Genomic DNA, 24464 nt, shown 5'->3' on the forward strand with positions numbered 1-24464 from the left:
GTTCTAATACAGTGCATCTTGTGCTTTGCCTGCAGCTCAGTGAGTGTGTGGAGGGCGTACACGTGGAGTATAGTCCTGATCTATCTGTTACTGTTACCACCAAAAAATCTCAGCAGACGTGGACATTTCTCCTGACGTGTAAGGTAAGAATCGCCTGGACAGGTCACATGACTTCAGTGCGGCCACAATTACTGAATAATTCTGTGGATCTATCTACTCCGCCTCATTTATATCCAGCCACTATCTTTCTTTTCTTTCCAGCCTGCGAGGACGCTTCAGCGGGTGGCGCTGCTGTATGACGCTCACAGACCTCATTTTAGTATAGTGGCAATATCTGCTGGCGATGGTAACAGCCAGGTGCCCCAGGAGGTGCCCGAGAGCTGCCAGGAGTGGGTCGGGGAGAAGATGTCACAGAACGGCATTGACCATTGTCTGTACAAAGTCATCATCACGTTTACCACCGAGATATTCGGAACCTTCCGCCAGACCGTGGTCTTTGACTTTGGTGTAGAGCCGGTCCTGATGCAGAGGATTATGGTGGACGCTGCTTCCACTGAAGGTAATGGGGGGACTCTCTGTCTATCTTATGCTTCATTTACATCCAGAGCAGCATTCACAATTCTTCTAACGCCTACAGGACTCCCATACTGATTTTCTAGACCTATAGTACAGTGTCCAGGTTTGGTTTTGTGCAGTAGTACAATAGTTCAATATTTCACATAGAGTAATGCAGAGGAGAGCAATGCATTGTGGGAATCTTATATGACTGTCCTGGAGATAGCTGTCTGAACATCACCTTCACTGCATCTTCCCTAATAAACCCAATTTATTAGGGAAGGAAACTAAACTGCTGCACAGAGCTGATGTGTTTCAAGAAGCCATCAGCAGAATGCTTCTTGCAGCTCTGGTGGTGACTGGAGTATACATCTCCAGGGCACTACAGGAAAGTGTGCTCTGTCAAGTTTTGCCATTGATGGCAAATTGTATGGGCAGCTCTGGATGTACCAGTAGTATTCTGAGTGATATCGATAGAAGAAATGTTATCCAGGAGTGCAGCTCTAGATGTGGTTAGAGTAGCAAAGCTTTAAGTGTACAGATTTTTTCCCCATAGAATATGTGTCATGTCTGTGGTAATATTCCAATGGCCCCTAGTAGTTGTGAAGCAAAAAAAATCACAGCATGCCCCAGCAAGATTCCTGTCTCCGCTGATCTCATTGTCTCCTTCTCTCCTCAGATCTTGAATACTTGATGCACGCACGTCAGCAGCTGCTTACGACCGCCAAGCGCTGGGACTCCATGTCTAAGACCATTGTGGAGTTTGAGCCCAACGAAACTACTGAACTAGAGCGGAGTCTCCTCAGCCGATACCAAATCCCCCTCTCCGCCGACCAGCTGTTTACACAGTCTGTGCTGGACAAGTCGCTGACCAGGGCTAACTACCAATCCCGGCTGCATGACCTGCTGTACATTGAAGAAATTGCACAGTACAAGGAAGTCAGCAAGTAAGTGTCGCCCCCTGGTACTGATCATCTTCTGCGCAGGGTGGGGCGATGGATGGTCCCACCAAACTCTTAGTGAAAGGGTAGAACGTTCACTTACCATTCATTTCTTATATGTGAGACAGTTCATCCACAAGGGGGCACCAGTGCTGCATGATAAATCACCAGCTGCTTGTGAAAGAGTCATGTGATCTGCGCTTACCTCGGTGGCGTATTAATAGCGGTCTGTTTAATGCCGGGCTATAGATCGGTGTGATGTAGGCCATGACTGGCCAGTTATGAAGATTATTAAGTTCCCAGCTGAGTGTCAGGATAGATCTGTGCCTGGGAAAGCTGGGTAATTGCATTTATGGCCTCTACTAGAAGTTTCACTGGATTTGTCACCCAGCTTTCCCAGGACTCCAGCCACATGCACCTACAGGATGGACCATGTCGGAAACACATATTATATTGGAGTCCATATTACCACACAGCGCGCCGCCTGGTGCAGCCTATGGTATCATATGGAGTCAGCCATTAACTCTTCCCTTATTTGCAGGTTTAACATCAAGGTTCAGCTGCAGCTGGTGGCAAGCTTCATGCTCACGGGCGTTTCTGGAGGAGCCAAATACGCCCAGAATGGGCAGCTTTTCGGTCGCTTTAAACTCACTGAGACACTTTCTGAGGACACTCTGGCCGGCAGGCTGGTCATGACCAAAGTCAATGCCGTGTATTTGCTGCCGGTCTCGAAGGAAAAGTCTGCACAGAGCCAAGGAAGCAAAGAAAAGGTATTTGAGGCGGTGATTGAAGAGAAGACCAAGGACTACATCTTCCTGAGGATATGTAAGGATTGTTGTGAGGAGCTGCGGCTGCGGGCTGACCGGGAGATGCAGGTGAGGATCTGGGTGATTTGTCCAGTCAGTAGCTCCCCCTACTTGTACTTCACCTTTCACTTACTGATTTGTACCCTCTTAGGCCGGGTTCACACAGGGGTTTTTGGTCTGGAATTTGATGCGGAATCCGCGTCAAAATCCGGCTCAAAAAACTGCCTCCCATTGAATTCAATGGGTTCCTTTTTCCACAAGCAGTTTGTTGCCACTCGCGATAAAAAGAAGCGACATGCTTTTTCTTGACGTGGATCAGCCGCGGAATCTGCGGCGCGACACTCACTCCTGACTAAGCCCATTCATTTGGGCCTAATCCGGAGTGGAATGCTGCGACTAGATGCCGGTGCACTGTATCCAGTCGTGGCTAGCCGTTTTTTGGACCGGATTCTGAGGCGGCCTCCGTGTCAAAATCCGGTCCGAAAATCCTCGTGTGAACCCGCCTCATACTCCAGTCATATTCAAGGCTGTATCAGTCAGAATCCATAGTACCTCATGTTTGCCTGCCATAGAAGGACATCACACTTCTTGTAGCTTTGAAGTTATAGGGGTTTTTTTTATTAAAGAGGACCTTTCATGTCCTTGGGAGATGGGTGGTATTACATACAGCTAGAAAGCTGACGGCGCGCTCCTGGCTTTCATAGGAAGAGCAACAGAAAAGGTCCTGGTGGTGCGGGTGGGGAGCACATCACATTGCAATGCCTGCCATCAGAGTGGACTCTGATCGCGGGCATTAGCTTCATGCCTCCGCTGTACATTATAGTGGAGACCCAGTAGCTATAGTGGCCGCTCTGTTGCAGATATTATCTTTAAAGACATGGCATCTGCCCTAATAGTAAGGCAGGTGATGGGAAGGGGTTAAGCAACATCAGTAGAAATGTGACATTTCAGCCCCATAACCTTCTTCTGACACTGGTGCAGTGAATAAGTGCGCCACATGGAGTGGCACAACCACAGTGACATAGTATATAGCCGCTCCACACTGCGTCTGACAGAGACAAACACTATAACTTCACAACTGTAAGGTTTGTCTGTGCTTTAGGAACCTACCTTGGCACCCATAATTTTAGTAGTAGCTCTGTCAGCCCGTTCTCTCATGCCTCCATTCTTCACTCCCATTATGTACTGCAGACTGCTGCTTAGCATTATGGGAGATGTTGTATTTTCGACATTGGACCGCCACATGGTGACTACGTTAATCTTTACATCACCCACCATGTATATGGCGCTCTCTAGCAGAAACCTCATATCCCCTTGCTAAATGCAAAGGAGTTGTGAATGCTGCTCTGGTTATAACTCTGAATTGGTATAATCAGCCTAAAACCAAGTGAATTCAGCTCTGGATGTGTCTAGAGTAAAGAGCATTGCACATATGTGGTGCTCTGATGCCGTGTTCTTCCTCATCCCCAGGTTGAGCTCCAGTTCCAGCTAAACCGGCTGCCCCTGTGTGAGATGCACTATGCCTTGGACAGAATAAGGGATAATGGGATTCTCTTTCCGGATCTGAGCGCTACACCCCCAATACCCTGGAGCCCCAACAGGTACGTCCACCTCCAGTCCCACCCCAGGGTCTCTGTTGTCCTAGTATACTGGTGTTATCATTGTGTAAGCTTTGCCACTTTCTTATACACATTGGGGCTGATTTGTTAGGCCTTGCACGCCAGTTTTGTGTTGTACAAGTTACAATTTTTGTGCAAAGTGTGGTTTTGCCACGTTGCTGAAAGATGGACATAGCAAAGGGGTGCAGGGGGTGCTGCCATTGGCCCTGCCTAACTTCTCATTTTTGCCAGCTTGTGTACATTTTCATCCAGGTTCGGGGGAGGGTGCGCCTCATTTATGATCTCCTCACGGATGAGGCGCATACTCCTCCGGTTTTGGGACTATGAAGCATTTGTAAGGTCAGTTTTCATACATGTGCCCCTTTATGTCTTAAAATCTCTGCTTGCTGTCAATGAATGGAGACCTCATATATATATATATATATATATATATATATATATATATATATATATGACCCCATAGGCTTAAACTGCTGAAGATTTGCTACATTTGTATCCTGTCTGCCAATATTCTGTGGTCTCACACTGGTACATTGTAAAAAAATCCTGTTCACTGACACCAAGCAGAGATCCCTTTAATGGTGAGTAGTTGGATCACAGTTACAGTGAGTTTAGCTTTATTTTCAGGAGACTTCACTAGCCCTTTAAATCCTTTCGGACCACCGCGCAGCACCCGTATAATACCACCTTGTTTTATGTTCACACTGGCACTGGTTTGGCACATGCCACTCTAGGCAATTACATAATTGGCTCCAGATTAGCTGAAAGCGGTCGCTGGACTTCCGAGCGGTTATAGAAAATCACTTCAGATCAGAAATAGTCCTGGCTGGGAAATTTTGTTGGCATCGCTGGCTGAGCTGGCACTGAAGATATTGATCAACTCTTTATTTCTGGTGTAAACGTCTTTGGCACAAGAATCCCCTCAAGATAACAATGGTCGCTGATAGAGCGCAGAGCACACAACCCCCATCATCCGCTCCACCACCAGGATAATGGAGCTGCTAACCTGCTATTCTGGCTCTAATTACATAGATGATAAAAATACTCCGAGCCAAGGTTGGCGGAAGGGACGGGAGCCATGGTGGAGACAGAGGGGATGCAGGAGGGAGAATCGCTAACTCGGGAGAGGAATCCATCTAGATGTATGGACTAAGAACAGTGTCACGGGCAGCAATGGCACAAGGCGTTCTAGTGGGGGCATAAATAGCACAGGAAACAGTATCAGGTGCGGGAATGGTCCCCTGTTTCTCCAAAAATAAGCCCTACACTGAAAATAAGCCCTAACTTGATTTTACAGGGTTTTTAAAGTAAGCTTAAAAGATGAGGCCTACTCCAAAAATAAGCCCTAGTTACAGTCAGCGCCCACAGCGTCAGGCTATGTCACATGATGTCATGGAGGCAGAGAATGGGCATACCATAGCGTCCAATTTTCCTGGACAAGTGCCCCGCTACCTTCTGCCACAACAGGTCAAAATCCGTAAACCTGTTACAAAGTCCCGCTCTAGAGTCTCCTGGGTCCTGCCTCCCGGCCGCTACTACGCTGTGGGCTTGGCTACCTACATGACCAGACATCAGGTGCCACCACTGCTCGCTCCCACAGATGCCGCCATTCCACTACAGCGTAAAGGAGAGGAGATAGAGAAGGCACGGGGCCCCTGCCACACAAAGTGTTTAGAGAGAGACCCTCTGACCCTGCACCATCAATTGTGAATGCAGGTTAGGGTTACTAAAGATTCTGACTCGCTCTGGTGCCTGAACAATAAGACCTAACCCAAAAATAATCTCTAGCACTTTTTCTGGAGGAAAAAAATTAATATAAGACCCCGTCTTATTTTCAGAGAAATACGGTACCAGGGGCAGAGATGGCACAAGAGATAGGACTTCTGCCACCTCAAGTCTGCTCAGGGGCTGAGGAGGGGGCTGTATCTGCTGTACCCCTTCACCCTTACTATTATCTGCTGCTACCCATATCTATCCCCGTACTTGGAGACTTATATGGGTGACATCTCCTTAGGACAGATCATCAGATGGGTGAGGGTCTTCGAACTGGCACCCCTATCGATCAGCTGATTGACCGGGCTCTGGCATCATCCTCAATTACATATCAGACACAGCGCCCCACGCTGTATAGTCACTGTCTTGCTAATTATTTTTTTTTCCCTTCTACCCCTCAACCCCTATTCACCTTACTGATAACACCTCGTTGTGGTAACATTCTCCTCTTCTCTTGCAGACAGTGGGATGAGCTCTTAGATCCCCGGCTGAATGCCAAGCAGAAGGAAGCCATCCTGGCAATCACTACCCCCCTCTCTGTTCAGCTGCCCCCAATATTAATCATTGGCCCTTATGGAACTGGCAAGACCTTCACCCTGGCCCAGGCTGTGAAGCACATCCTGAAACAGCAGGACACCAGGTAAATCCTCCATGTATCCTCCCCTCCCCCTGCAAAGTGTGCAGTGTGAAAGTAGTGCTTGCTGGGAGTTGTGGTGCGTGAGAGCTGTGCATGCTGGGAGATGTAATGTCTGAGAACAGTGCATATCGGGATAAGTGTTGTCTTAGAGCTGGGCATACTGGGATGTGTAGTGTCTGAGAGCTGTGCATGCTGGGATGTGGTATGACTGTGGTGTGGAGTGACAATGTGGGTGTCCAGGACAGGAGGTACTGAGTGCACTGGTGTTTGTGAAGGATGTCATGTGATGATGTAACGTTTCCATGTGCAGTACGTAGTATACGCTAGTCACATATTGCTGACGCCATCCTCTTTCTCCCCAGGGTCCTGATTTGCACCCATTCTAACAGCGCTGCCGACCTCTACATCAAGGATTATTTACATCCATATGTCGAAACAGGGAATCCCCAGGCCAGGCCGCTCAGGTATCTGACTGTCCTTGGGTGGCCTGACATTAATAGGGTTTATATTGTGTCTTCATGTGCCTGCAGTGTAAAGCATGAAGGTTTTCATTCTAGTTGTCATAACCAAGTCCAATGGAAAACTCCATTCTTTACACAGGCTGCAGCCAGAAAAATGGTAAATCTTGCAAAGATGAAAGCAGCAGACCCCAGTGACATCTAGTATCAGGGGCCCACATCTGTCTAGACAATCACAAATCTTTTCCTGGTGCTGGGGTTGTGTCACAGTGTGTCAGTGCAGGTACAATGTATCAGTCTGGATACATAGGGGATTGTCTAGACTTAGGTCATTGTATACTGGACATTGCCTTATAGGGGATATGGAGAGAACATTCTCACTATTGTCCTCACTGAATAGAAGGTGCCAGGTCTTACTCTGCTCTTTTACTGCTTGCCAGGGTATACTTCAGAAACCGCTGGGTGAAGACGGTGCACCCAGTCGTCCACCAGTACTGCCTGATCTCCGCTACACATTCCACCTTCCAGATGCCCCAGAAGGAAGACATAGTGCGGCACCGGGTGGTGGTGGTGACGCTTAGCACATCGCAGTATCTCTGCCAGCTGGATCTGGAGCCCGGTGAGTGTAAATCTACATAATAATCCACATGTTATGCATATGACAATCATGTCCTACTCCAGTCACATCCAAAGCTGTGCCAAGTCTTATCCTCTACTTTCAGTCAGAGCTGTGCCATGACTTATTCTCCAGCCACATCCAGAGCTGCTTTGTGACATATGAGTGTGGGAGAGGGGCACTGCCAAGCTCCGCTTCTGTACTGATCCAGCTTTTATCTGATCTTTTGCATTTCAGGCTTTTTTACCCACATCCTATTAGATGAAGCAGCACAAGCCATGGAATGTGAAACCATCATGCCTCTGGCCCTGGCCAATAAGAGCACGCGCATTGTCTTGGCCGGAGACCACATGCAGGTGACGTTGTGTTCTGCACTCTTATTATTCAGTCATGTATCTGTATTTAAGGAAGCTGGATGATTGTCCGGGCGGCTTCTATTACAGTTTTCCAATGGCTTCCATTAGCAAATATGAGTATTAATGCAGCAGGGAGGGGAATATATCACAATACCAAGGCAACTAGTCCTGCTCACGTAGCGCATGGGTTTGTCACTTTGTGGAAGTATAGGTAAGAGCTATCAACTTAGTCTAGAGCAGTGTGAAAGATTTTCCTTCTCTGATACTTGAAAATAGGGAATGTAAAGTAAAAGCCTATTAGAAATCTGCAGCCCTTCATGAGGCTGGGACTAGCCCTTTAAATTCTGACCAATAACCCCCACCGTCATCCATTGTGACAGCTGTCTGTACAGACACTGCAGTAACCCGTCTGTCTCATTGACCCTCTGTTTTCTCCATTACAGCTCAGTCCGTTCGTCTACAGCGAGTTTGCCAGAGAGCGCAACCTCCATGTGTCACTTTTAGACCGCCTGTATGAACATTACCCAGCCGACTTCCCGTGTAGAATCCTGCTGTGTGAGAACTACCGATCCCATGAGGCCATCATCAAGTAAGTGACCCTTTAAGATGAGGAGCCTCACTATAGGTCTAGAGCCTGCAGAGCTGACAATCTACTAAAGCTCCAGGGGAATCCTGTCATTTAGTGCAGTCAGTTTGTGTTTCTTCCATTATGTCTTGTACTCCAGTTACATCCATAGATGCGCTCTCCACCTTCATACAGCCAAAAACCGCAGTCGTGCTACTTATACTTCAGTAAAGTTTTTCACACTTCTTATACTCCAGTCACATCCAGAACTTTTGGAAAAAAAAATAAAAAAAAATGTAGGCATTAGATTTGCATAGGTGGTATTCTTGAGGAACCTGCTGCCTATAGGGGGTGCTGATGTTCTGGTGAATATATACTAGACCCATGACCCTGCTGCCTATAGGGGACGCTGATGTGTGCAGTCCTGCCATTTGTATACTAGACCCATGACCCTGCTGCCTATAGGGGACGCTGATGTGTGCAGTCCTGCCATTTGTATACTAGACCCATGGCCCTGCTGCCTATAGGGGACGCTGATGTGTGCAGTCCTGCCATTTGTACACTAGACCCATGGCCCTGCTGCCTATAGGGGACGCTGATGTGTGCAGTCCTGCCATTTGTACACTAGACCCATGGCCCTGCTGCCTATAGGGGACGCTGGTGTGTGCAGTCCTGCCATTTGTATACTAGATCCATGACCCTGCTGCCTACAGGGGACGCTGTTGTGTGCAGTCCTGCCATTTGTACACTAGACCCATGGCCCTGCTGCCTATAGGGGACGCTGATGTGTGCAGTCCTGCCATTTGTATACTAGACCCATGGCCCTGCTGCCTATAGGGGACGCTGATGTGTGCAGTCCTGCCATTTGTACACTAGACCCATGGCCCTGCTGCCTATAGGGGACGCTGATGTGTGCAGTCCTGCCATTTGTACACTAGACCCATGGCCCTGCTGCCTATAGGGGACGCTGGTGTGTGCAGTCCTGCCATTTGTATACTAGACCCCTGACCCTGCTGCCTACAGGGGACGCTGATGTGTGCAGTCCTGCCATTTGTATACTAGACCCATGGCCCTGCTGCCTATAGGGGACGCTGATGTGTGCAGTCCTGCCATTTGTATACTAGATCTATGACCCTGCTGCCTATAGGGGATGCTGATGTGTGCAGTCCTGCCATTTGTATACTAGATCTATGACCCTGCTGCCTATAGGGGACACTGATTTTGTGTAGTCCTGCCATTTGTACACTAGATCCATGACCCTGCTGCCTATAGGGGACGCTGATGTGTGCAGTCCTGCCATTTGTATACTAGACCCATGAATCTGGTTTGTTCCTTCGTTCATTCCCGTTGTCTCCCCTTCACTTTGATGCCCCCATCCTGATAGGTGCCTGTGCTGCCTCCCAATTACATAACAATGAGCTATCTGTCAGTGAATCTCTTCCTCGGAGCACAGTCTGTGCTCGCAGATACGTACGCGCTAATGTACAAGGTGTCGCTGTATCTGTGAATTATTGGCACGGAGGAATTCACAGTGATATAATTCACAGCTGAGGCCGGCGTATCGGCGTTCATTTACATTATACATCGCCTGGAAATGCTTCACCCCCCCCCCCCCCCCTCCTCGTTGGTGGCGCACTCGATTACGCGCCCCTTCTCTAGCAAATCTAGGTCACAAATCATTGGCAAGATCAGGCAAACGTGACAGCACACCACCAACCCCATCATGTACACTCGGATCTGTCACTTTAATCCTCTCTTTCGGACAAATGTTTTAAAGATCTGAGAGGCGAAAAGCGACATCACGTGGAGTGCAGAAGGGGAGGGTCCACTGTCAGCAGCGATGCACGCCATATACGTAGGGATTTACTGAGGCACAGGATAAAGTTACTGCCTCCAAATATCAGATATTAAAGATAGAGTTGTTTTATTCTTCTGAGCTGCACTCACTATTCTGCTGGTTGTTAGTGGAGACAGTCAGTAAGCTTGAGTGCACACAGCCCCTGAAATCTCAGATGACTGTACAGCCCCTGGTATAAAGACTCTGCTATGTTACGTGTAAATAATCAGAGTGGGTTGTCAGACTCCTGATGGAGGATTTCAGCTCTGAAGCTGCACAGTTGTGAATGTAGCTCTGGATTTCCCCTGTATGGCAGATCTTGGGTATTTGCCAGTGGTTGTATATTCAGTACACAGGACATGTGCGGGGGTGGGAGCGTCTCTGTGCTAGCACTTGTGTGTGTTATATAGACCGCCTTGTCTTCTCTACATAAATCCCGTCACTTAAGGAAACCCTGGGCTTTCTCTAAATCAGCTAAGAGTCAATAATGGTGGTAAAACACTCAAGTGTGAGAGGACGGGCGCAGGGTAGTGTTAACCCTTGTCCAGCAGCAGGATGATGTAGAGATGTGTAACAATCACCATCACTCTTCGCACCAATGCATTATAATCCTCACTATGCCCCCGCCAGTTACAATCTCTGGTCCACTAGCAGGGCTGCCATGGAGGGATGTGGAATGTAATGCATGGTAGACATGGTAGAATAATATGATTGTTTTTGCTTTTGGAGCTGACTTGTTCATCTCTGTTGCATCCAGTTACACATCTGAGCTATTCTACGAGGGGAAGTTAATGGCCAGCGGTAAACAACCGGCACACAAGGATTTCTACCCTCTGACCTTCTTCACCGCACGAGGAGAGGATGTCCAGGAGAAGAACAGCACTGCCTTCTACAACAACGCCGAGGTACGCTGGGCCACAGATGGTGGGAACATGGTTACTGGATATCAAAGGGGACTACATAAGGAAGCAAATATTAGAGATGGAAATAACGTAGTGTACTGATAAAGATAGTGGGCTGTACATTCATCAGTCCTCCGCCCCCTATACACTGCATTCATCAGTCCTCTGCCCCTATACACTGCATTCATCAGTCCTCTGCCCCTATACACTGCATTCATCAGTCCTCCGCCCCCTATACACTGCATTCCTTAGTCCTCTGCCCCTATACACTGCATTCATCAGTCCTCCGCCCCTATACACGGCATTCATCAGTCCTCTGCCCCTATACACTGCATTCATCAGTCCTCCGCCCCTATACACTGCATTCATCAGTCCTCTGCCCCCTATACACTGCATTCATCAGTCCTCCGCCCCTATACACTGCATTCATCAGTCCTCTGCCCCCTATACACTGCATTCATCAGTCCTCCGCCCCTATACACTGCATTCATCAGTCCTCCGCCCCTATACACTGCATTCATCAGTCCTCTGCCCCTATACACTGCATTCATCAGTCCTCCGCCCCTATACACTGCATTCATCAGTCCTCTGCCCCTATACACTGCATTCATCAGTCCTCCGCCCCTATACACTGCATTCATCAGTCCTCTGCCCCCTATACACTGCATTCATCAGTCCTCTGCCCCTGTACACTGCATTCATCAGTCCTCTGCCCCTGTACACTGCATTCATCAGTCCTCTGCCCCTGTACACTGCATTCATCAGTCCTCTGCCCCCTATACACTGCATTCATCAGTTCTCTGCTCTCCGTGTACTACATTCATCAGTCCTCTGCCCCCTATACACTGCATTGATCAGTCCTCTGCCCCTGTACACTGCATTCATCAGTCCTCTGCCCCTATACACTACATTCATCAGTCCTCTGCCCCTGTACACTGCATTCATCAGTCCTCTGCCCCTTCATCAGTCCTCTGCCCCTATACACTGCATTCATCAGTCCTCCGCCCCTATACACTGCATTCTTCAGTCCTCCGCCTCTATACACTGCATTCATCAGTCCTCCGCCCCTATACACTGCATTCATCAGTCCTCCGCCCCCTATACACTGCATTCATCAGTCCTCCGCCCCCTACACACTGCATTCATCAGTCCTCCGCCCCCTATACACTGCATTCATCAGTCCTCCGCCCCCTATACACTGCATTCATCAGTCCTCCGCCCCCTACACACTGCATTCATCAGTCCTCCGCCCCCTATACACTGCATTCATCAGTCCTCCGCCCCCTATACACTACATTCATCAGTCCTCCGCCCCCTACACACTGCATTCATCAGTCCTCCGCCCCCTATACACTGCATTCATCAGTCCTCCGCCCCCTATACACTGCATTCATCAGTCCTCCGCCCCCTATACACTGCATTCATCAGTCCTCTGCCCCTATACACTGCATTCATCAGTCCTCTGCCCCTATACACTGCATTCATCAGTCCTCCGCCCCTATACACGGCATTCATCAGTCCTCCGCCCCTATACACGGCATTCATCAGTCCTCTGCCCCTATACACTGCATTCATCAGTCCTCCGCCCCTATACACTGCATTCATCAGTCCTCTGCCCCCTATACACTGCATTCATCAGTCCTCCGCCCCTATACACTGCATTCATCAGTCCTCTGCCCCCTATACACTGCATTCATCAGTCCTCCGCCCCTATACACTGCATTCATCAGTCCTCCGCCCCTATACACTGCATTCATCAGTCCTCTGCCCCTATACACTGCATTCATCAGTCCTCCGCCCCTATACACTGCATTCATCAGTCCTCTGCCCCTATACACTGCATTCATCAGTCCTCCGCCCCTATACACTGCATTCATCAGTCCTCTGCCCCCTATACACTGCATTCATCAGTCCTCTGCCCCTGTACACTGCATTCATCAGTCCTCTGCCCCTGTACACTGCATTCATCAGTCCTCTGCCCCTGTACACTGCATTCATCAGTCCTCTGCCCCCTATACACTGCATTCATCAGTTCTCTGCTCTCCGTGTACTACATTCATCAGTCCTCTGCCCCCTATACACTGCATTGATCAGTCCTCTGCCCCTGTACACTGCATTCATCAGTCCTCTGCCCCTGTACACTGCATTCATCAGTCCTCTGCCCCCTATACACTGCATTCATCAGTTCTCTGCTCTCCGTGTACTACATTCATCAGTCCTCTGCCCCCTATACACTGCATTGATCAGTCCTCTGCCCCTGTACACTGCATTCATCAGTCCTCTGCCCCTATACACTGCATTCATCAGTCCTCTGCCCCTGTACACTGCATTCATCAGTCCTCTGCCCCTTCATCAGTCCTCTGCCCCTATACACTGCATTCATCAGTCCTCCGCCCCTATACACTGCATTCTTCAGTCCTCTGCCTCTATACACTGCATTCATCAGTCCTCCGCCCCTATACACTGCATTCATCAGTCCTCCGCCCCCTATACACTGCATTCATCAGTCCTCCGCCCCCTACACACTGCATTCATCAGTCCTCCGCCCCCTATACACTGCATTCATCAGTCCTCCGCCCCCTATACACTGCATTCATCAGTCCTCTGCCCCCTATACACTGCATTCATCAGTCCTCCGCCCCTATACACTGCATTCATCAGTCCTCTGCCCCCTATACACTGCATTCATCAGTCCTCCGCCCCTATACACTGCATTCATCAGTCCTCCGCCCCTATACACTGCATTCATCAGTCCTCTGCCCCTATACACTGCATTCATCAGTCCTCCGCCCCTATACACTGCATTCATCAGTCCTCTGCCCCTATACACTGCATTCATCAGTCCTCCGCCCCTATACACTGCATTCATCAGTCCTCTGCCCCCTATACACTGCATTCATCAGTCCTCTGCCCCTGTACACTGCATTCATCAGTCCTCTGCCCCTGTACACTGCATTCATCAGTCCTCTGCCCCTGTACACTGCATTCATCAGTCCTCTGCCCCCTATACACTGCATTCATCAGTTCTCTGCTCTCCGTGTACTACATTCATCAGTCCTCTGCCCCCTATACACTGCATTGATCAGTCCTCTGCCCCTGTACACTGCATTCATCAGTCCTCTGCCCCTGTACACTGCATTCATCAGTCCTCTGCCCCCTATACACTGCATTCATCAGTTCTCTGCTCTCCGTGTACTACATTCATCAGTCCTCTGCCCCCTATACACTGCATTGATCAGTCCTCTGCCCCTGTACACTGCATTCATCAGTCCTCTGCCCCTATACACTGCATTCATCAGTCCTCTGCCCCTGTACACTGCATTCATCAGTCCTCTGCCCCTTCATCAGTCCTCTGCCCCTATACACTGCATTCATCAGTCCTCCGCCCCTATACACTGCATTCTTCAGTCCTCTGCCTCTATACACTGCATTCATCAGTCCTCCGCCCCTATACACTGCATTCATCAGTCCTCCGCCCCCTATACACTGCATTCATCAGTCCTCCGCCCCCTACACACTGCATTCATCAGTCCTCCGCCCCCTATACACTGCATTCATCAGTCCTCCGCCCCCTATACACTGCATTCATCAGTCCTCCGCCCCCTACACACTGCATTCATCAGTCCTCCGCCCCCTATACACTGCATTCATCAGTCCTCCGCCCCCTATACACTACATTCATCAGTCCTCCGCCCCCTACACACTGCATTCATCAGTCCTCCGCCCCCTATACACTGCATTCATCAGTCCTCCGCCCCTATACACTGCATTCATCAGTCCTCCGCCCCCTATACACTGCATTCATCAGTCCTCTGCCCCTATACACTGCATTCATCAGTCCTCTGCCCCTATACACTGCATTCATCAGTCCTCCGCCCCCTATACACTGCATTCATCAGTCCTCCGCCCCCTATACACTGCATTCATCAGTCCTCCGCCCCCTATACACTGCATTCATCAGTCCTCCGCCCCCTATACACTGCATTCATCAGTCCTCCGCCCCCTATACACTGCATTCATCAGTTCTCTGCTCTCCGTATACTACATTCATCAGTCCTCTGCCCCCTATACACTGCATTGATCAGTCCTCCACCCCTATATACTGTGTTCATCAGTTCTCTGCCCCTGTATACCACATTCATTAGTCCTCTGCCCCCTGTATTTATCAGTCTTCTGCCCTCTGTATATTGTGTTCATCAGCCACCTTCAGCCCCTTTCTGTGTTGTAGGTGTTTGAGGTAGTAGAACGTGTGGAAGAGCTGAGGAGGAAATGGCCGGTGGCATGGGGCAAGCTAGACGATGGCAGCATCGGAGTGGTGACGCCCTACGCTGATCAAGTGTTCCGGATCCGGGCAGAGCTGCGAAAGAAGCGACTGTCAGAAGTCAGTGTGGAGAGAGTGCTCAATGTGCAGGGTGAGTCTGACATCTGCAGATGTCCATATCAGTCATGTAAGAGGGTCATGTGCGCAGCCCAGTAGACTTGGAGACAACCTACATATGGGTGGTGGATAGAAGAAATGGAGCAGTGTGCAGAATCCTAAAGTTGGCCGAGTTGTAAATGATTCCTGCAGAGCAGAGAGAGGGTGGTGTCCTGGGTACTGGGGGATGATGGAGGTTATGATACTCATCCAGTGGTCTCATCCTCAGGTAAGCAGTTCCGAGTCTTGTTCCTGAGCACGGTCCGCACCCGGCACACCTGCAAACACAAGCAGACCCCCATCAAACGCAAGGAGCAGCTTCTGGAAGATTCCACTGAAGATCTCGACTATGGTTTCCTGTCCAATTACAAGCTCCTGAACACGGCTATTACTCGGGCCCAGTCCCTGGTGGCCGTGGTGGGAGACCCCATCGCTTTGTGCTCTATCGGGAGGTGCAGGTAGGTGGATATAAATGTGATCTCACAATGATGTGGCTGACTAGGGGTCCCCATTGGGAGGGATAGTAATGATATCATAAGATTCACAGATTGTGGCTCCTGCCCCTTCTTCCAGCTCGATCTGAGCTGCGGTTGTGGAGGGGTTTATGCTGGATGTATTTTGAAGATCGGTGACCTAATCCCACACTGTGCAGAATTTTCTTAACCTGGTATCAGACGCCTGTTTCCTAATTGGTTGCAGCAGAGCGTCTGGTGGGATATGGAGAACCAAATCATCTGCCGATAAAGGATATAGGCTGTGACGTATAATCCCCCATTTGATGCCACTCGCCCAGCCATCCCTAAAAACTTGAAATCAGCCAATTTGACATTGCGGGGGAGGGGTGCCTAAAACTGGCCTCCATCTGTGTTAGGAACCTGAAGGTATTGTTCACATTGTACTATAACTGCACCAGGATAATAAAGAGTGGCCCTATGATAGGTACGTCTGTGACGGTGACACCTTGGCCGCCTGTTGCTCCTTTGGATTTTGAAGGTCAGCAGGCCAGGGGGGCAGATTGTTGGTTAACCCTATCATCTATTGCACCCTGTAGTAAACTTATTACCCCCTTGAAGTATCGTCCCCGTTGCTTTAGGGCGTTTCCTCTTTGTACCCTTAGACTCTTGATCCTGGAAGCTTGAGCAGGATTGGAGAGGGTGCAGTTTGTGTTACATAATACCGACAGTGACAAATGACACATTAGTGGGGGGAGGGAGCGGTGAAGCTATGTGGAGCACAGCAGGTTACCTCACATGACCTCCACCCCCTCCCCCATCGCCATTGTTGTATCTACATAAGCAGTGCACACCCAGGGGACTATGGTTGCTCAATACAAATGTTAAGATCTCAGCTTGCTGTCGTTGAAACAATCATCTGCAGACTAACTGAGCTAACGGAGCAAGCAGAGATCCTGAAAATGTTGAATGATTCCATTACATAACACCAGGGAATTCATTTAACCTTTTATAGTGTTCTACTGTGATGGGTGGTCGGTTATATTTAGGGGGCACGAACAGTAGGAGTTGTTACCCCTGTGATATTCGGGGGTGGGGGTGCTCTGTTACGTGGAGGGAGGACCCTCAGTAATACTTAGGAGACAGGTCTGATATTGGCAGAGGTGGGTCCTTGGGATGCCGAGGGGAGTGCCGTCTGTTATTTCCGAGGTGCCTCTGTGATGGGAGGAGGGGGGTCTGTGTGATGTATTGATCCTCTAAAACTCTTCTTGTCTCACCACAGGAAGTTCTGGGAGCAGTTCATCACCATTTGTCACGAGAATCGGAGTCTTCATGGCATCACTTTCGAGCAGATCAAATCCCAACTAGAGGCCTTAGAGCTGAAGAAGACCTATGTCCTGAACCCGCTGGCCCCTGAGTTCATCCCGCGGGCTCTCAGGCAGCAGCAGACGGCTAATGCTGCTAAACAGCAGCAGTCCCCGCCAAAGGTACGTATACACATCTAGTGTGTCCAGTCCTCTTTGCTCTGTCTGTTTTGACCCGTCCTCTGCTTCCAGTCAGTGACTAGAAACTGAAGTAGCAGGTCTGCCCCTTCCTGGTCCTGCACACCCGGGCCACTGGGTTTCTTACTTTGTGTCAGTTTAGTGAAGAGCTGGCTCCTTGGAGTCGATGACAGGAGGGAGTGAGTTCTGCTGTCTTCTGTGAACTCTTGCACTGATACATTGTAACAAACTTCAGCTGTGTGTTTATCAGCCCATCAATTAACATTGTTTTCTTTCACTGACTGCAAGCAGAACTTGGAAACTTTGTGAAATGGAACGTACAATAATGAAACTTCATGTACGGAGGACTGCGCCCACCCTAAAGAGCAATGGCATGTTTATAAAAACACGACTTTGGGGCCCAAAATTTCTCGCCAGTTAACCTGCTCATCCTTGTGTTTCCAGGGCAAAGGTCATCACAATCAAAGCGAGCACTTTCAAGGAGATGGAATGGGTAAGTCAGTAAAGATTGAGCTGCACTGTAAATCATGGTGGAGGGCAGCTTGAGCCTTTAGTGAGATAAGGGGTAGAGTTTAGACTACCTGGGACTCCAATAGACAATGCAGCCTAGCTGTGGTCTGATAATGATGGCTGCAGTATAAAGCATGGGGAAGGTCATGTGCTATGGTCTCAGGACAGGAGGCGGAGCTAAGCGGACCTGAGATCACCTGACATTTCTGTTGTCTATTCTTTTCTTTTTTTTAGTTCAGCCCAATCCATCTGTACTCATAGGCAATCCCATCCGAGCATACACCCCTCCCATGGGTCCACACACCAACATGGGCAAATCTCCCAGTCCTGTGCAGAGAATAGACCCCCACACCGGCACTAGTATCCTCTACGTCCCGGCCGTCTACGGGGGCAACATGGTCATGTCCGTGCCTTTACCTGTGAGTATTACGCTAACTAGTCATTGGGAGAGCATTGGTTGGTTTTGGGCATTGGTTCTTCTGTGGAGGAGATTCTTCCCCCATCGTCACCATTACTGCCCCCACTGACGTCTCTGCACATCCAGATGGACTTGTTCTCTTTACATCTACCAAAACCCAGGTCCCTCCATCAGACTGCTGATGTGCAGATGACTCCGGGCTTTATCCCTGTCCAGTATACACCTGGCATTGAGCAGATTTGTGTATGTGTATACATAGATGCATGGTCTGCTCAATACACAGGTTATTACATTCATAGCGTCCCCTCCCTCTATAAGACTCTGCTGCGCAGCCCCTGAATCTCTTCATGCACGCTGCCTTACTACACTGATGAAATATGATGTGCGCTCCCACTGACTCACCACGACTACACCGCTCGAAGCAAGCACGCAGCACGTTTCCATGGAACAGAGCAAAGGGGCCAATCTTAAAGGCCCGGTGTCCTCCCAGGTTCTGCTCAGTATCTTTTACTGCATCACATCAGAACTATATCATACCTTACTGTTGTCACTGTTAGAGCAGCATTTATACAGTATGTTTTACTGCAGTTACATCCAGAGCTGTTTCATATTTATACTGCAGTCACTACCAAAGCTGCATCTCTTTTCATTCCCTATCTCAGTCACGCTCAGAATTAACATAAGGCCACTCCACTAGTTCGCGTTTTGAGGGCTGTAGTTTCCATGCTCCGTAATGGCATGTCCGTAAATGGTTGGGGGGATTTTAATATCATGATGTAGCCGTAAACGTGCACATGCAGCTCTGGATATGTTTGGAGTATAACACGTGATGTAAAAGCAGAATTGTTGGTGCAGCTCTAAATGTCACTGGAGTAATAAGATCTAATGTGAAAGCAGAACTGACCCCGCAGCTTTATACTTTAGATCTGTTTGGAGTAGTAGTCATGTAATGACAGGATTTTGACTGCAGATTTGGGTGTGAGTGTAGGATAAGGGTGAGTTCACACGGAGTAAAGTGCCATGGGATGTGGCACGTAGACGCCGCGTGAGCTTTTGCGGGCTGTATACGCTCCCATTGATTTCAATGGGAGCCGGGATTGTATACGCGGCGCTATTTTGCGGCCGCAAAATAGCGCTGCCTATACGATCCCGGCTCCCATTGAAATCAATCAGAACAAGGTGAGTAGTTTACAGATGGTAGATGCCCTGGGCAGGAATATTTTCTGATGAAGCCATCTTTGGCGAAATGTGCGTCAGGCGTTTAACCCTTAGTCTGACTGGTGGTGCGCAGAGGATCCCCCCTGGTGGCTATCAATATTATACCTGTGGGTATGTACCAATACCGGGTTATAAATGTGTTTTCATGCTTTGACTACTTGCCCATATTTATTACTTTTTGGTACTTCCCACCTTATACTGTGGATGGGGGGGGGGGGTTCCCTGCTCACTCATAAGTTCGTAGGGAGCCGTTCTTTGTTTGTCTCCCTATATTTTGTGTGTTTTTATTCTTTGGTATTCAATAAATATATTTTTGTATTTTTATAGTATTTTTGGTTTGCCTCTGATTATTTTGGTCATTTTGATTATTTTATCCTGCAGATTAGGTGGGGAGTTGTGAATATTGCATGGCTGCCATCAGACACCACCAGATCCTGCACGCAGCATGTTCTAGTATTGTGACGGTCACATTTAAATGCCTTGTGTAGAAGTGCGACCCCTCCCAGAATGGCTGACATGCCAATTCAGTAGTGCCCCCCTGTATACAACCTCTTCCATCATGGCAGAGACATGGCGTCATCTGTGCTATATCTATGAGGAACAGTCCACCATACACTGAGCCAACTAAACCATGCCTCCTGGTTTTTTAGGTTCCATGGCCACCCAACTACCAGGGTCGGTTTTCTGTTGACCCCCGGCTCATGACACACCCAGCGATGGCCTATAACATGAACCTTCTCCAGGGCCACGGTCGCGGATCTCCCATTCCATTCGGGCTCGGCCACCACTCGCCAGTCAACGTTGGCCAGCAGATCCAGCACACAGACAAAGATCAACATGAGCTCAACCGCAATGGTTAGTAACTACAATGATCACCTGTCCTCAATTACATAGTAACTGCTGAGGCTTTGTTACAGTGTATCAGTATAGTCAGACCTGTAAATAGCGGTAAAGCTCAGCCACTGCCTTCCTTTCCTGTTTGATACATGATAGCAGACATGCGACCTTGCTCACATTCCAGGGGAAGTCAGAACTGCTGCAGAATGTCTTTATGAGGAAAGATCTGGAGCTTTATGTCACTCGTGTGGTTTGAGGAACATATAATGCTTCTCCTAAAAGAGGTTCTGCAGTAGCCAAGATGTGTACTACAGTGCCAGATACAGTATGTGGCATTCAAAGTGAGACCCTGTGTACAGTACCAGTCACTGTAAAGCCCCATATGCTAGCTACAGTGTGGTCCTCTTCATGGTGCCTTCAGTACATCACCAGTCATAGTGAGGCCCCTTATACTGCGCCATTCACAATGAGTCCATGTATACAGTGATATCCTGCGTACAGTGTCAGTCGCAGTAAAGCCCTGTATCCAGGTTGAGGCCCGATGTCTAGTGCCAGTCAGTATATATATATATATATATATATATATATATATATATATATAATATATATATATATATATATATTTAAATTTAATGATTTGTGTATTTACATGAGGTATTTGTGTGTGTATATAAAGAATATATATATATATATATATATATATATGTGTGTGTGTGTAAGTTTTACAACTCCTTTCTCTGATCAGGTAAAAGCGAGAACAATCCATCAGCCGATATGAATAAGCTGCGCACCCCTGAGAAGAAACCTATCGACTGCAAACCGGTAAGGTGTCTGACCTGACCCATGACCTGTGTCTGTATCACTAATACTAGCCAGGGACGGGGCTTTATCGTCACATGCTCAGTAGAGCGCACTCTGGGCCTTCTTCCTTCCATTCGCTCAGCCGCTGATCTATATTTTATTTTCCAGGTTGACTTGGACCCAAATGCACAAACGCGAAGTCCGGAGTCTCGAGCCAACCTTGCCTTTCCCAACCCTAAATATCACCGTAAAGATAATCCAAACCAGCGGCCGATGAACATCCACCTGACTCCCCCACACCCACAGTACCCCATGCCCAACCGCCATTTCCCACACGTCTCCCCATTACAGCGGCCACAATTCACCCTTCAGCAGCAGCAGCAGAACCTTTTGTCCCAGCAGCAGAACCATCTGTCAGACCTGCAGAACCAGATCCCTCCTCCTCCTCCACAGGGACCTGTTGTCCCCCAGCATAACCATTTAATCCAGCAGCCTCCTCCACAGGCCTCCCAGCTGTCTCCTGCTTTCCAGCCCAACCCCAATCAGTCCTTCTTTAATAACCCCATACCTCATCGGCCCCCATCACCTGGAGTGGACGGTATGATCCCAGAACAGCCGCCACCACCACCCACCATCCTGCAGGACGTCAATAACCCACTCCGTAATGTTGCCCATAATAATCCGTTAATGTCATCGCACCTCAACAGCTACATGGAGGACGGCCCTCAAGCCATGAGCGCTGGGGAGGCTCTAGGTGAGTGGCCGAGAGTACCATGGGGGGGTGCCATGTGCACATGTAGCATGTTGTACGTGGTCGGGTACCACATCTCTCTGTAATTGCAGATCGCCTACATGGTAACGTGGCATTGGAGACGCTGAGGCAGCAGCAGACCAGGATACAGCAGTGGAATGAGCATAACGCCTTTCTGAGCCAAGCTAACCTAACCTACCCGCACCACCCCCATCTCCAGGCAATGGGTCTGGCCCAGCAGCAGATCATCAGGCCAAACTGGAAAATCCCAAACAGTGGAGAGGAGGAGCCTGAGATCACGTATTCCAGGTAGTGTCCCGTTACTGGATACATATGGATGATAGGAATGGATGATAGGGAGCGTCCACTGTCTATTGCAGTGCTCCCTAACTAACCCCTACATAAAACACCAGTTTTGATGTGTTTTTTTTTGCTAAGTTTTAGAATTTACAACCAAAACATGCTAAGTAAATCATAAAACCTCACCAAAAACTGCATCAAAACGACATGCGTTTTTTCTGAAGTAGTTTTGATGCTGTTTTTCTGCTCCACAGCTGCACCATGCGAATGCACCCTCAAAGTTAACCCATCCTATACTTGTTATTCAACCACCTCTTTTACCATCAAATTCTCCCCAATGGCTCAAAACATTGTGTATGGCTCCCTAGTGCCCCAAAATACAGTATATTTCTCCACAGTGGCATAACACTGTATAATGGTGGTCTGGTCTATCATACGTCGTATTGATCCCCAATGGCTCTCATACAGTATATAATGCTCCTATAAACCTTATATTGCTTACACTGTGTTATGTATGTGGATGATGGCGGTGTGCTTACACTGTGTTATGTATGTGGATGATGGTGGTGTGCTTACATAGTGTTATGTATGTGGATGATGGCGGTGTGCTTATACAGTGTTATGTATGTGGATGATGGCGGTGTGCTTATACAGTGTTATGTATGTGGATGATGGCGGTGTGCTTATACAGTGTTATGTATGTGGATGATGGCGGTGTGCTTATACAGTGTTATGTATGTGGATGATGGCGGTGTGCTTACATAGTGTTATGTATGTGGATGATGGCGGTGTGCTTATACAGTGTTATGTATGTGGATGATGGCGGTGTGCTTATACAGTGTTATGTATGTGGATGATGGCGGTGTGCTTATACAGTGTTATGTATGTGGATGATGGCGGTGTGCTTACATAGTGTTATGTATGTGGATGATGGCGGTGTGCTTATACAGTGTTATGTATGTGGATGATGGCGGTGTGCTTATACAGTGTTATGTATGTGGATGATGGCGGTGTGCTTATACAGTGTTATGTATGTGGATGATGGCGGTGTGCTTATACAGTGTTATGTATGTGGATGATGGCGGTGTGCTTATACAGTGTTATGTATGTGGATGATGGCGGTGTGCTTACATAGTGTTATGTATGTGGATGATGGCGGTGTGCTTATACAGTGTTATGTATGTGGATGATGGCGGTGTGCTTATACAGTGTTATGTATGTGGATGATGGCGGTGTGCTTATACAGTGTTATGTATGTGGATGATGGCGGTGTGCTTATACAGTGTTATGTATGTGGATGATAGCGGTTTGTTTCTACCGCGTTACTTGAATAATTTCGGTGTATCTGGTGTTTTCTGCCTCCAGGTTCCAGGAGTTTCTACGGGAACTTTCTCAGCAAGAGCAGAGCGGTGATAATCGAGAACTCACAGAAATGCCTCCTCCACAGTCCAGACTGTTACAGTACAGACAGGTCCAGCCCCGGAGCCCACCAGCACTCGCTTCCCCCTCCTCCAACCATAGTGGACACTTCCCCAACTTCAGTGAAAACAACCGAGACATGGACATGAGTAATAACCCCGCGTTCCCACAGCACATGGCTAATGTGTATAACAGTCCCTACTCCATGCCATCAGAACACATGACTCCCCCTCCACCAATGAAATACCTGCAACACGACGGGTCCTGGGCCTACGCCAACCTACAGCAGAATCCTTTAATGGGGCAGGGATTTCATTACAGTATGCCCCCTCTACAGCACAGGCCACCACAAAACCCCTTCATCCACGTGCAGAACCACCAGCCCCCCGCTGGTCAGGAAACATTTCACCCAGCCGCATCCCGTGCAGTCTCTGCCTCTTCACTCCACAATCTAGAAGAGGTAAGAACCAGTTATAAATGGTCTTGTGGGGGGCAACTAATAGTGACAAGAATTATATAGCAGACCCAATAGTGTGTAACGTGCTGAGTCCTTGGTGACCTAACAGTGTTCAGTTCCTGTTGATTCAGTGGTGTGTACACTGTTCAGATTTTGGTGACTCAATGGTGTCTGCAGTACTCAGTTCCTGTTGACCCAGTGCTAATGCATTGCTCAGTCCTTAGTGACCTAATGGTGTATTCTGTGCCTGGTGACCCAGTGCTGTATATTGTACCAACTCCCTGATGACCCAGTGCTGTATACTGTCCCCGGATCCA

At 48.6% G+C, this 24464-nt stretch overlaps 1 protein-coding gene across 1 annotated transcript in view; it reads left to right on the top strand.

Moving 5' to 3' along the window:
- Positions 1-24464, top strand: part of HELZ (helicase with zinc finger) — a 47501-nt gene that overhangs the window by 17619 nt on the left and 5418 nt on the right. Inside the window, exons 9-29 of the mRNA XM_075279535.1 lie at positions 36-143; positions 262-559; positions 1235-1502; positions 2038-2371; positions 3773-3903; positions 6155-6334; positions 6694-6795; positions 7230-7408; positions 7643-7761; positions 8205-8350; positions 10921-11068; positions 15294-15477; positions 15712-15940; positions 17217-17421; positions 17881-17929; positions 18181-18365; positions 20233-20437; positions 21165-21241; positions 21389-21974; positions 22064-22280; positions 23637-24150. Coding sequence (XP_075135636.1) covers positions 36-143; positions 262-559; positions 1235-1502; positions 2038-2371; positions 3773-3903; positions 6155-6334; positions 6694-6795; positions 7230-7408; positions 7643-7761; positions 8205-8350; positions 10921-11068; positions 15294-15477; positions 15712-15940; positions 17217-17421; positions 17881-17929; positions 18181-18365; positions 20233-20437; positions 21165-21241; positions 21389-21974; positions 22064-22280; positions 23637-24150 — 4464 coding nt within the window. The remainder of the gene's footprint in view (positions 1-35; positions 144-261; positions 560-1234; positions 1503-2037; positions 2372-3772; positions 3904-6154; positions 6335-6693; positions 6796-7229; positions 7409-7642; positions 7762-8204; positions 8351-10920; positions 11069-15293; positions 15478-15711; positions 15941-17216; positions 17422-17880; positions 17930-18180; positions 18366-20232; positions 20438-21164; positions 21242-21388; positions 21975-22063; positions 22281-23636; positions 24151-24464) is intronic.

The sequence above is a fragment of the Leptodactylus fuscus genome, chromosome 6 (assembly GCF_031893055.1).
Source record: "Leptodactylus fuscus isolate aLepFus1 chromosome 6, aLepFus1.hap2, whole genome shotgun sequence".
Lineage (NCBI taxonomy): Eukaryota > Metazoa > Chordata > Amphibia > Anura > Leptodactylidae > Leptodactylus > Leptodactylus fuscus.